General features: G+C 34.0%; 2 protein-coding genes across 3 annotated transcripts; both read right to left on the bottom strand.

Moving 5' to 3' along the window:
- Nucleotides 1-2299: 2299 nt before the first annotated feature.
- On the bottom strand, nucleotides 2300-4485 carry LOC119839297 (zinc finger protein 182-like). Its single transcript, XM_038365538.1, has 2 exons — nucleotides 4178-4485; nucleotides 2300-3885 (listed from the first exon to the last, which is right to left on the bottom strand). Exons 1-2 carry the CDS (start codon nucleotides 4393-4395, stop codon nucleotides 3261-3263), a joined length of 843 nt encoding a protein of 280 aa, XP_038221466.1. The 5' UTR covers nucleotides 4396-4485; the 3' UTR covers nucleotides 2300-3260.
- A 3333-nt stretch (nucleotides 4486-7818) lies between these two features.
- On the bottom strand, nucleotides 7819-11258 carry LOC119839319 (zinc finger protein draculin-like). Of its 2 annotated transcripts, none has more exons than XM_038365563.1 (3): nucleotides 11087-11258; nucleotides 10166-10414; nucleotides 7819-9678 (listed from the first exon to the last, which is right to left on the bottom strand). In XM_038365563.1, exons 2-3 carry the CDS (start codon nucleotides 10393-10395, stop codon nucleotides 8904-8906), a joined length of 1005 nt encoding a protein of 334 aa, XP_038221491.1. In that variant the 5' UTR covers nucleotides 10396-10414; nucleotides 11087-11258; the 3' UTR covers nucleotides 7819-8903. The 2 variants fall into 2 exon arrangements, with proteins under 2 accessions (XP_038221491.1, XP_038221490.1); XM_038365562.1 differs by having other exon boundaries at nucleotides 11017-11258.
- Nucleotides 11259-13456: the final 2198 nt, after the last annotated feature.

Here is a 13456-nt window from a genome sequence, read left to right on the forward strand (position 1 = left end):
GGGCGCAGCCAGTTATATATATGTATATTTATTTATATGTCAACCTCTTATGACAATTAAGACAGATCTTGCGATCAATCTCCGGTTAAAGAATATCATACATCATCATCAAACGCGTGTTTAACTTAGCTTTTAACGATACTAGCTGAATGCCGCGACTTCACTGTATCTAAAAGTGCTATTTCTGAACATTTTTTTTATGTCATAAACAGCAATGGAACTGGTGGGACGCCTGATGGTAAGCGCTACCACCGCCCGTGAACATTTGCAGAGGCATAAGGTCAATTGCAGACCTTACACCTCTACAAATGGATTTCCGACTTTACCATTTCTGTATAGATCCGAATCGCAGTTTTTGTAAAAAAAGTGACATATATCCATAGTTCATATATTTGCATTTTTTAAATTACTAGAAGAACAGCAAGTATTTCTATTGCTTGTGTTATTCTGGTATATAAGCTACATCATTGCCAAGTATTATCAAAATTCGTTCATTGGTTTTCGCGTGAAAGACTAACATACATATACTAAATATTCTAACAAAGGTTTGGCGTTTAATAAACCGCATCGAAATCCGTTAAACGTTAAAGATTGAAGAGTGCAAATGGACAGACAGACGGACAGCGGGAAGTAGCTTTGTTTTCAACCGACTTAAAAAAGGAGCAGGTCATCAATACGAGTATATTTTTATGTTACCTTATATACCTTACTGGGGGAACCAGTTTTTATGATTCTTTTTTTATTTGGAAGCTGGTGCCTGACATGTGGTCTCATTTAAATTTAAAGGCGATTCAACGTAGACTTAATACAAAAGGCTCTTTCGAGCGTGATTGGTTAATTTAATAAGTGAAGTTTGTCTCATTGTTGCATTTTTATTCTTTCAGGATGGGCGACACGCACAGAAACTATCCATTCCGAATTCCATTTTGAGAGATACCGTCATTTGTTTGAATAAAGTATACCTAGAATATAGTATTATGTTATGAATAATGATAAAAATAAATTATGTACGTATGGTAGTTATTTTTCTCGCTTGTATGTAATGTGGACATCATAAACGTGTATAATTATTCCTTATTACAATCTTATCAGATAAGTCGTTGTTTAAAATATCTTGCCATAAATATATTATATTAACCATAGATTATTTCGCTATTAAATTTTCTGTGCATACAACGCTCTTTCAACTGACAGTTGACACTTAAATATCATTGACAGCTAAGGCTAAAAACTTTTGGCGCGCGTTTAAGATTTGTTATATTATTAGCGCAATTGATTTAATATTATGAAGAATATAAATCAAATCTAAATTCGAAGATAATTGTTTTTGTTGTGATAGTAATATAATTGAATGAAAGAGCTTTTGAGGATGGATAATTAATTGTTATGTGTATAACAATGTTTCATATTTGATTTTATAGGTTATTGTTATCATCGAAATCATGTATTATTATTATTATACAAGCCATATTGACGGGCAAGCCATATTGATTGTGTAAAGCCCTAGTTTTGTCGAATAAGGGCAGGAAAGGGATATGGTTTTGTTTTTATTGAAACTTTGTTTGAAAAAAGATTGATTAATGTCACCTTGCGATAGTAAAATAAATAGTTATTTTAACAAGCATTTTAAAGATTTTTGTAAGAGAAAAAAAGGTTTAAATGTAACAAATACTTGACGTTTTCAATTTTTCTCATTCAATCATGATGACTGTGTGTATTTTACATAAATATAATTGTAAATAAAGGTTTTTTATTTTAATTTTTCTTTTTTTTCTTTTTCTCTACCAAAATGTTCATTGTTGAATTCTCAGACTATTTAATAAGTATAAACTCACAATAAATTCGAAAACTTTTATTTATTTAACCACACCTCATTTGATTAAGCCTTTGGATAGTCAAAGTACAAAAAAATAGGTAGGTAGGACCAGTTCGGAAAAGTTCCTTCAGAGAAAATCCAGCAAGAAACTGTGTATTCTTTATCACAACAATATAACAACATTTTACATTTCCGATAATAATTATGGTTAAAACTCTATTCGCAAAGGCAATGCCTCTGAGAACTGTGAAGGGTGAGGAAAAGGAAACACTCCATGAAGTACAAGCTGGGCTTTGCATTTGCATATTTGCATTATCTGTGGTAATAGTGAGTATATTATATATATAATCTATGTACTTAAATATCTTTTTTTTTCAACTACATAGCGTTGGAACGATGATAGATATTGCATGTGGTTCGATCCGCGGGGCAGAAGTAGTTGAAAATTAAAGAAAGTCTACTTATTTTTCTTTATTCAAAAAACCCTGTATTATTAAAACCCAACAACAATATTTTATATCTAGTCTTAAAATCTTTAATGAATCGTCAGTCAATTCCTTTAACATAATGCATAAATTCTTACACATACATTACAAAACTTATAAAGGAACCTACTCTTTAATCTTCAAAACTATAAACAAGCTTCAATATGCCTATAATGTTACTTTATAAAAATGGTTTCATGTACTACCTACTAAACCTATAATACTATGTCGTAGTAATCGATTACTTACAGAATAAATCAAATACAAACTCATAATCAATTCCAGTATACACTGAATAATCTATACTCATAACCTTATATAGGGGCGAGGGCAAGGGCTGCCAACTGAACTATTTAAAACAGTGGGAAATTTTGAAAGAATAGAAAAAAAATCGATCACGAGGCAGGACTCGAACCTGCGTTTCTTGCCTAACCGTAGCAACGCCTAGCCTCTCGGCCACCCGTGATCCCGCCACTGTAATCGAATTTCTTCTACTCTTTCGGTTTCATGTGCCTAAGGTAATAAATGGCGTGGGGTGCCCCTTAGATATTCATAAATGTCGATTGCATAATCATTCTTATTTTCTGAAAAAGACATTAGTTTAAATGCACAAAAGATTGTAAATGATACACATTGCTCACTATATACATAATAAGATGATCTAAAACTCCTATGAACAAGATTAAACAACAGTCACATTGTAGTACCCTAAACACCCTAACAGTCCATCCGGGCTTTGACCGGATATAGCCTAGGCACTCAAGGATCATGTACGTATTACACAGTGAAGGAATTTTTTAAGTTGGTCCAGTGTTTCCTGCAATAGGTGCATTCAAACTAACAAACAAGCCCCTTCAGACTTATATTATTACTATTAACATACAAGTATATATAAGCCTCTTCTCCACAAACATAAAAAAATATATATATTCCAAAGAATCAAGCTCTATACATCGGCATCAAGCTCTATAGTTCTTATGCGAATTCTTCTTATGTATGCACACTCTACGCTTCGATTTGAACGACTTCCCGCATATATCACACGCATGTTCGTCCCCGTCAAAAAAATGCACCCTCTGCAAGTGTGTATTTAAGTATGGTTTACTTGAAAACGTCTTTTTACACACATCACACTGTATCTGAATATCTGCATGACAATTCTTCATGTGCGTGTGCAAGGAGTACTTATGTTTGAATATCTTCGGACATTTCCTACATTGGTACTCATCGTCTGTTTCACATGCCTGCCTTCTGAACCTCCATGGCTTATATATCTTGTTGTGTATGAACATCATGTGGCGTTTTAGTGTTTTGAGAGTTTTAACCACTTTCTTGCACACTTCGCATTCTAGTCTTAACATCCCATGCACCTCGTCTATGTGAGTAGACCAATATTTACGTGTGATGTTCTTATCGCATATATCACAACGTTGTAATTCTAGTGAACTAGATTTATGGGTCTGTGTGTGTTTACGGAGATCACTTCTCGAATGAAACGTGTGGTTGCATTTCTTGCAGGTGTGTACACTTAATTTTATTAAAGGCACTTCAATATGGTCTATATTATGCTGCAGAAAAGTAAAACTGAAATTGTATCATAAAATTAAAGAATGCCATTAAAATAACATGTGCGGATTTTGTATTTACGAAAGGATTTTTAGATTTAATTTTCGGTTCTATTAGGAATATAGTAATTCCATAAACAAATGCTTCTTTCAGATATTTTAAATTACTTTTTAAAACAAATAATCAAATTTTTAAATGACTTCCTTGGCCTATAAATTAAAAAAAAGTGGGTGCCGGTTATAAAATGGTGTTTCATAAGATATTATGAGAAAACATCATTCCGTTAAGTCAGCAGTTTTAAACAACATACCTATTTGGAAAAACTCCATCACACAATGAACACATTCTCGGTCCTTCTAGTATCAAGTCATCATACGCGGTAAATGAGGTGGGAGTAGCCCTTAGAAATACCTCGTCTTCTACATTAATTTCTTCTTTCATCGGTTCTTCAAACGTAATATGTTTCGAATAAAATATATTATCAGCATATTCTAATTTTATTCCAGGCTTTATATACTCTAAATTCATTATTGTAGGCAAATGGAGATTATGAAATAACGCTTATTGGCAATTTTCTATTGTTGGACTTTTAAAAACGATTTGTGTTTATTTCAAACGTGAATATTTTCAAATTCAAGAACTTACTTTTTCAATTTATATGACATTTTTGATAAGTCATTTGTTTTCTTTGACACTTCTCCTTGACATTGTATTGATACTAGGTAATTGGTTATATTGTTAACTGACGACTCGTCCCGACTATGACAATCACAAATAACGTGGCTTTCTTAAATTGGTATAAAAAAATTCAGAACCCACTAAGTGGATTTAGATTGTCTTATTATTTAGAAATTATCCTCAAAGCGATATTAACTCACAAATTCAGAACTTGAAACTATATCTTTACAATATTAGTATAGATTTATCAAATAACCGTGCATTTTCACATGAAAAATGTATTTTTTTTATTTGTAGAACCATTTACATTTATAATATAAGTATTTGACCCGTCGCCTTTCTGCCTTACATTTAGCATTTAGGGGTATAGAAATAAACGTTGGCCGATTCCCAAACATCGGGTAGGTATGCACACGAAATTTCAGCCATTTCAGAGAAGCATAGAAACTAATGTGACGTGATTACGATTTGTATATGTTTTATAAGAATATTAAACGTCGTGACGAAAATTAACATTACAAATACCTAAACTAAGAAAGAGGCAAAAGTAAAATAAAAAATGCTTTATTATTTAAACATTAAAATCTTATAATATATTCTTGTTTAGATATTTCAGGATTTCAATACTTCCACAATACACGATATCCTCATTAAATTATATATTTTATAGCTGACAATGCAAAACCAACCGTTTTCTGCTTTACATAATTGTTTTTTTTTTGTTCATTCGATACTTTTCTTAGTATATATAATAAAAGTTACGTAAGTGGTAGGTAGCACCAAAAAATAGATAGACACAAAATAGGCATTTACGCCTAAATTATCTGTGCTTCTATTCTATTCTATCATCTGTGACTTTAGAAAAGGAACACGCTTGACCATTTACATTCAAAATGGGACCGTTAAGAGATCATTCGTACGTACTGGACGAAAGTCTTAGGTTAGAAGCAATTGTTGTATTTACTTATATATTTATGTTATCCCATATAATTATAATGTGTCATAGTTTAAAAAAGAATATGATAAATGTACGTAGATGTATGTTGCCAGAAAATCATTGGAGCCGATTTAAACGAATAAATTCGATTTTGGAGTGATGTCACGTCAATTACTACCGCTAAGAGGTACTGATAAATATATTTAGAGGTTAATAGTGGAAGAATAATCGTTTGTAGTACGATTTCCTACTTTCATACTCCTGCTGCGCTGAAACCCCGAAGTGGGTTTTGGCCTCCGAATCGAGAACTCTCCATCTTTGAAAATAGACAAGGTCCTTGATATCCACATTAGGAACTTAGCACGCATTGCTATTGTGTTGAATGCCGACACAGAGAAGAATGAAAAAACAGCGCTGCAAAGTTATTCAATCTACACTTCAAGTATACGAATGAACCCTACAAACTACAAAAACTATACGAACGAACCCTCGAAAATTGGATCGTTGTGCATCACTCTTTATCACGTAAATTACTTATACACAAACCTACAGTCACAATAACAAACACACGCACGCACACACACATGCACGAGCACACACAGGAGCGCGCGCGCACACTCAACATCCCACACTAAGATATAGCCCATTCTAACAAAAACTAACAAATATATTTCGTTTCTTCTTTTCCATTAAGTAGACATAAAATGTAATGTAACATTGTTTTAAGGAAGAAGCCACCGACAACCGAAACACAGTTCCAAACTAGTTCGGTAGTCAGTGGATCATATAAAATATGTAATTACATACTTTATTTTATGTCAATAAATATTTTTTCATTTTCATTTTCATTTTCAGTAGCAGATCCTATACAAGATAAATCCATACACGTACATGAACATGATTGTGACGAAATAAAAGAAAACGATCTGGAACAAAAACAAGATGAGCCAGACGATAAGTCTCTTAAAAATTATTCGATTGAATTGGAGCATACTGTCGACTTTTCTCAACGAAAAAAAAAAAGATTGGCGTGGCCTTACAAAGAAAATCAAACCAATACAACCTAAAATGAAAGGTCGTCCCGAGAATCGGGGAAAATATGTGACGACACACGCATAATACGTGAGCGGACGAAATTCAATTTGACTTTCTCTTCTCGTGCATTACAGTTAGGGCCCTGTAAAAATTGACAAGCGACTTATCGCTGTGAGGAATACCTGCGTATTCGATTCCAATGTTCAGAGTATGATAACTGCATAACACAACTTTACTCCATATAATAAATACATAACCACGTCTGAGACGTATCTTCGAAATTGTATAAAGAACGATGCGCAATATAGCAACATGCAACTGAGTTAAAAAATGGTGGATTGCGAAATCAATGGAAACGAAATGAGAAAAACGATCAAAAAGAGGAAAACGATCAAAAAATTGAAGTAACGATACTTCGATTGAATTACAATTACTACCCAAAACCCCGTCCCTCGAGATTAAAATAAGTAGTACATGGATTGTAAGCTGGAAAAAAAAAATCACCCAGTTCTGGATCTCCATCAAGACCCCATTTTCAGAGATGCCATGAGACGCCTGCAGAAAGCTGTAAGTCCGTCCGCTGCATATCAAGTGACAAAAACACGGTGTGACTGTTGTTTTAGCAAAGGGTCTAACATTATTAAGACTTGGTGGGAGAATTGGGTGGAGGTAAACATAATTTCTTGAATCCTGAAGCAGCGATTCTCTACAATTATCGAAAACAGTTCACCCTTTTAGAGCTTCCTGAAAAAATAGTTTACTGCCAAAGTGAATATGGAATTTTTTAATGTTGTGGACATCATTCCACCTGTGTAAAAGGGGCATCTGGTATATGTGAAGAATATTGTATACCTGTGTTCTTCGAAGTCTTGGCGATAACTATTCGAGAGATAATTAAAATATTCTTGTTAAGAACGAACTAGAGTAATTAGAGTTCTATTATTAAGCATGGCTGAAAGAGCATGATTGAATTTGAATTGTAAAAAATGCTTAGTTTATGTATATTATTTTGTATATAGTTCACTATTTTTATGTAAATGTATAGATGCTATCCACACCGACGGGTCTATCCCCGGTAGTCGGAATGTACACTCTCTCTCGTATACCGGTGTTTTAAATAGGTTTGTCCGGCAGTGCTGAGGAAATACAAGAAGATAACCAAGAATGACGACTAGCCCTCCCGAGGACCCGCCGGTATGGAAGGGCGGCACGAGCTACCTCCTAACGGAGGGTGTGTGTGTGTGAGAGGAACCCCAACACACCCTTCTAACGGAGGGTGTGTGTGTGAGAGGAACCCCAATACAAGGCAGCCGTCGCGAAAGTCTAAACTCCCCGACAAGGGGGGACGCCCTTGAGCGTGTCGCTACCAGGGTGAACCATTAGTTCACCCACGCGCCCGTGCTAAGATGTAGTAGCCCTTCAGGATAGCATTGAGATTCATCACAAAAAAAAAATCTAAACTCACTCCACTTCCGGCTAACTAGCTGCACTCTCTGCTAATAAACTTTTGTAAAGTACCAAGTACTGTAAATTGATTGATTAACGCATGTACATAATATAAATAAACGAAATACAGTCCACTCGAAGATTTAAGAGACAATAGAGAGTTCTTTTATTGTTTCCCCACTGGCCTCCTATAATTCTCCTTCTCATTTCGGAGGACATAACCCAATTCGGGGTTTTTCTGAGACACAGAAGCAAGTAAGTAAGCAATCACTTACTTCTACATATATTTATCAATGATTTTTAACATTTACAGTAATTAGGATTAATCCTCGCACCGGATGTAATTAAATCACTCCAATTTATGTAAATAGATTTTTTTTCGATTTTACCGCACCAAATAATTTTCTGGTTTACAACAAACGATTTCTCTTCAGCTACTAACCTCTACATACATTTATCAGTGATTTATATAAGAAACAACCGATGTTTTTTTTCGCAATTTCGAGGAATGCCTTTTTAGGTGCTACCTACTACACACTAACGAAGTCAACTTCACTACTTATTACTACATATAGAAATCTATCGAGAGAACTAAAAAAAAAAAAATTTTAAGTCGAGTCCCAAGTTCATAATAAAGCACCACTACACGACAATTTTATACTTTAATCAATTGTGACCCATAACATGGATAAAACAAAGTAAGCTAGCCATGTATCTGTAAATGCACCACGCATTTCTTGAATAAGTTCATGTTAGCATAATTTATGAATCTTTCAAGTTCTGTAATGAATATCAATAAATAAAAAAAAATTACACAATCGTTTAAATTGCAAATTTCAAAGACAAATATGTAAATGCACATACAAAACTTGTCAAAACATGTAGCTATCGAATCCCATGAAATATCGAATCACTTATGTGGAGCATTTTTCCATCAATATCATCTGTCTCGCTTAACTGTAGCATGCGAGTTCTTCACATGGGAACGCACAGAATACGGTGATTTAAATGTCTTACCGCACACATCACAGCTATGCTCCTTCCCTTTATAATGCACCCAATTCAAATGATTCCTGTGAATTTGTTTATTTTTTAATATCGCACCACACAAACCGCACTTCACTGATCTACATCTCTTTACATGCGCTTGTAGATTGCATTTTAACTTAAAAACACTAGAACACTTATCGCATCGGTGCTGAATGTCAGTTGGAGTTGTTGACTTAATTATTTTTGATTTACAATGAATATACAGCTTGTGTTGTTCCAGGGATTCTGCAGATTTGAAATATTTACAGCACTGCACGCACTTAACTTTATCATTCTGATGTACTTTTTGTATATGAGTACTATAATATCTATATTTAACACTTTTCCCGCAGTGTTCACAGATTTTGTGCTGTTTTGTGTGTATGTTCTGCACATGACGCTTCATATTGTGCGAGTTTATCATCAGGCCACATATTTCGCACTTTGCCTGTTTTCTTCTATGATTTCTCTGGTGGTTTTTCAATTTTGACGTTTCTATATGCATATTGCATACAGGGCATGTTGATTTATTGTTATTATCGTCAGTGTGAATTGTACAGTTTATTTCGTGATTCGCTAAGTCGCTGCGTTTAGAGAACTTTCTAGAACATGTTATACATGAGTATATTTCACATTTGTCCAGTGATAGTTTTAAATGCTTCGTATTGTGTTGAAGGAATGAATAACTGAAATAAGAAACAAATTCCATTGAATATCTAATGAGTGTACTATGTACACCTAAATAAAAATGACACACTTTAAATTTTGCAACTTAAAAATAGGATGGGGTTCTTAGTGCAACTGTTTTTTGTTGGCTTTATTAACTAATTTTGTCACTAACTACAATAACAAAGTTAAAAAAAAGGCAAAGTTAGAACCTTCTTCGTTTTTGGATTGTTTTTTTTTTCTGTACTCTATTTCCATTATAAAATTAGTCGCAATGACAGACAAGAGAATGAACTCCTTATATTATAAATGACAAAGGTGGTAAGAATATATGAATGTATGTTTATGGTTCTTTCACACAAAAACTACTGAACGGATTTTGATGATACTTGGCAGTGATGTACCATTTGCACCAGATCATCACATAAGCTATAGAAATACCTCCTTAGGGGATTTGTCCATAGACAAACTGCATACTTCATCTAGTGTAGATACTGTTAAACAAACCTATTGGGAAATATTCCATCACAGAGAGAACACAGTCTTGGGGCTTCTAGTAACAAATCTTCATACTTTATTAACTCAATAAACGTCTCTTTATGAAATACCTCTGCGTCAATTGTTATTTCACTTTCGTTTTTAGGTTTTATTATGTCGAATAAGATATTATCACTCTCACAGAGTTCAATTTTGACGTTATACTCATAATTAAAATCTATTTCATCCATTGCTGTCATATTTCTCCTGATTGATTTCCTGAAAAATTAAAACATTGCTATAATGTTAATTTACACTAATACTATGACTCTCAAGAGTTTGTTAGAATGCTTATGTATAAACTTAGGAACTGCTGGTCAAATTTCAAATATACTTTCACCGTTGGATTAATATATGTGATTCCTGAGTACCATATATAGGCTAAATATGTACCATGGCAAAGCAATGAGGTGGACCTCTCATATTTCATTGGTTAATGTTTCTTTTTTAGAGTCTATTTTTTCAACATTAGTTCAATAATATTGTGTGGGTGATATGTGATATTATATCTGGATATACCAAAATATTAGACTATACTAATATCATAAAGAGGAAAGATCTGTTTCTGTCACTGAGTGACACGGACAATAATATATGTACCTACCACAGGAAAAGCCAGAGCAAACAGCTGGTATTAGATAAATTATCACAATCATCCCAATGATGAGTAAAATACTTATCGTAAGCAAGCAAGTACTTATAAATTTAAATGATATATTTAACAAAAACCGAAACTACTATCAAATTGTCATAACTAGACCACATGGGATATATCATGCAACAAAAAAATAGTTAAAAAGCAATAACAGTCTATAAGATACCTGATGATGGTCAGTAAATGCCAACTATGCGTTCATTGTAGACACTTCAACTAGATTTGAGAATACATACCACTTTAATATATATTTTGGTCGGGTTTTTTAAACTTTTAGTGCAATCAAGTCCATTCTATTACAGCAATGGTAGCCATGCAAAATACTAATTGTTACTATATAAATATTTATTAGAAAATTTAAGTTTTGATGAGTTCAAAAAGTTACACATAAACATTAAACAAAACTGACTCAAAGTTCAAACGGCAGTCTCGTCTCTCGAGAGTAATGACAATGTTTGATCTCAGATGACATCATGATTCGTGAAAGCATTCGACAGACAGTTTGGTTTTTTTTTAAAGTTGGCAAAGGAACTAATAGGGCGCCTGATGGTAAGCGATACATCACCTATGAACATTTGCATGTTTTAGTATTACAAAAGAGAGACATTTAATATTTGGTTTGTCTGTTTTATACGAGTTCTCACAGAGTTTTAAAACTCCACTAGACGTAATAAAAAAATTCATCAACATTTGCAATTTTATTATTTTAATTACACGTGGTCGAAGCCGCGGGCGGGAACATCCATGTTTCGTTACTTAGTTCAGAAACTATTTTTTATTCATTTATTTATAAAAATCACTTGCCATAACAGGACAAGCCCCATGCGACAGCGATACAAAAAAAAATTAATAAACTAAATATACATAACACATCTACGACGGTAGCGAATCAGCCAAGTCATATATTTTTATTAATATGTCGGATACACACTTAAAATTGATCAAAACATCGAGGTATTGGACTGCGAGTGCCATCTATCGGATACCTACACTAAAAACCGAACAAAGCGTCGAGATATTGGAGCGCCAGCGCCATCTAATAGCGTTATACAGAGTCTAGGAGGGGCGTAAGCCGAGCGGGACAGTCAGAAATGGTCCAGCCGTCTCTGCGATAGCAAGTCTCCTGGGAACTGTACCGCGTTCCAATTTCAAGTGTAAAATTAAGTTAACGGTTAAAGTGATTTTGTCATTTAATTTAAATTTGAATTACAACCGACTTTCAATTCGAAGTAACTTTTATTTCCCTTGCTCGTATCCACTGCCTACACGCTTGGAAGCATGGCCGAAGTCAATCCTGACCACCTTCTGTCGATAAATATATACAATTTGTGAAGGGTGGTAGACATGTGGTCGTCTTGGTAAAATATTACTTGAAATGTTTCTGGGAGGGATTCAGTACTTATTAATAGTTTTTTTTTAGTTACAATTTAAAGTCCCGTGTAAACTTTTATGTCCTAATTCATAAAATTGGTGGGTCTCATTCCAACTTCCACCCATTTAAGGGGATGGGGGGAGTAAGTTCTTTAGTTATTTTGCGGCACGGTAGTGTTGTATTGTATACTGAACTTTGTTTACACACCAAACTTAGGGCTTTCTAGTGCTTCAGGACGTACCCTAACATTTTGAAGAACAGATAACTATAAAATCTACAGTATTAGAGCTATTCAATTGAGTCCTTACATGTTAAATTAGTCTATTATTATATATCCTGAGAATAAAAACTATCTTCTACATCGGGAAGCAACTAAACACTTCGAGAAAAGGTGCTTACCTTGCGCTTCGCTTGGCTCATCTTGGCGGGGGCACTGCCGTGCCTTCTGTTATAGCGAATGCTTGGAGCGAGTTTAAAAAAAATTGGTGTACTATTAAAGATGCAGTAAAATAAAAAACAATAAATACTTTCTCCATTTTATTAAACAATTCATCTATTTACACAATATACAGAAACATCTTTTAGAGAAATAAAAAATTGATACATTAATAACAAAACATTTTTACATTCCAAAAAAAATACAATATAAATGCTTTAAATACAACTTATTGGAGATACTTTATATTATTTATTACGAAACATGAAATAAAATGACAGATCGCATGTGGCGGAAATCTGTAAATATAGTAATAATTTAAAATACTGCTTAAGATGGTATAAAAAATAAGTTGTGTTGTGTCCACATAGAGAATAGACCAAATCAGAAAAAATAATAAAAAAAAGATTTAAACCCTTCACATTGTCGGAACAAGGCTAAATTAAATGGGACCATGTGACCAGGCACCAGCTTTCAAATAAAAAATGAATCGTAAAATCGGCAGTCCGCAGCCCATGCAGTATAATACCCGGCAAACATCTTGGACAAACGACCTTGAATGCGCAGTTACAAAATTTAGGTCTCTTTGGTGGTGCGGTGCGGGACGAGGAGGCGGGGCGCGCTCTAATTGGTTGGTCAGTTGACGCTTGCCTCCCGCACCTCGTTCACGTTCCGCTGTCTCTATTGTACACCTGCGTGCAATAATTTTGTTCAGATTTGGTTGTTTTTGTTATTTTTGTACACTTGCCTGCAGTTTAGTTGACCTAATTTCGTTGTTACCTGTTTTCGTTAAGATTT

Source organism: Zerene cesonia, unplaced genomic scaffold (genome assembly GCF_012273895.1).
Source record: "Zerene cesonia ecotype Mississippi unplaced genomic scaffold, Zerene_cesonia_1.1 Zces_u011, whole genome shotgun sequence".
Classification (NCBI taxonomy): Eukaryota; Metazoa; Arthropoda; class Insecta; order Lepidoptera; family Pieridae; genus Zerene; species Zerene cesonia.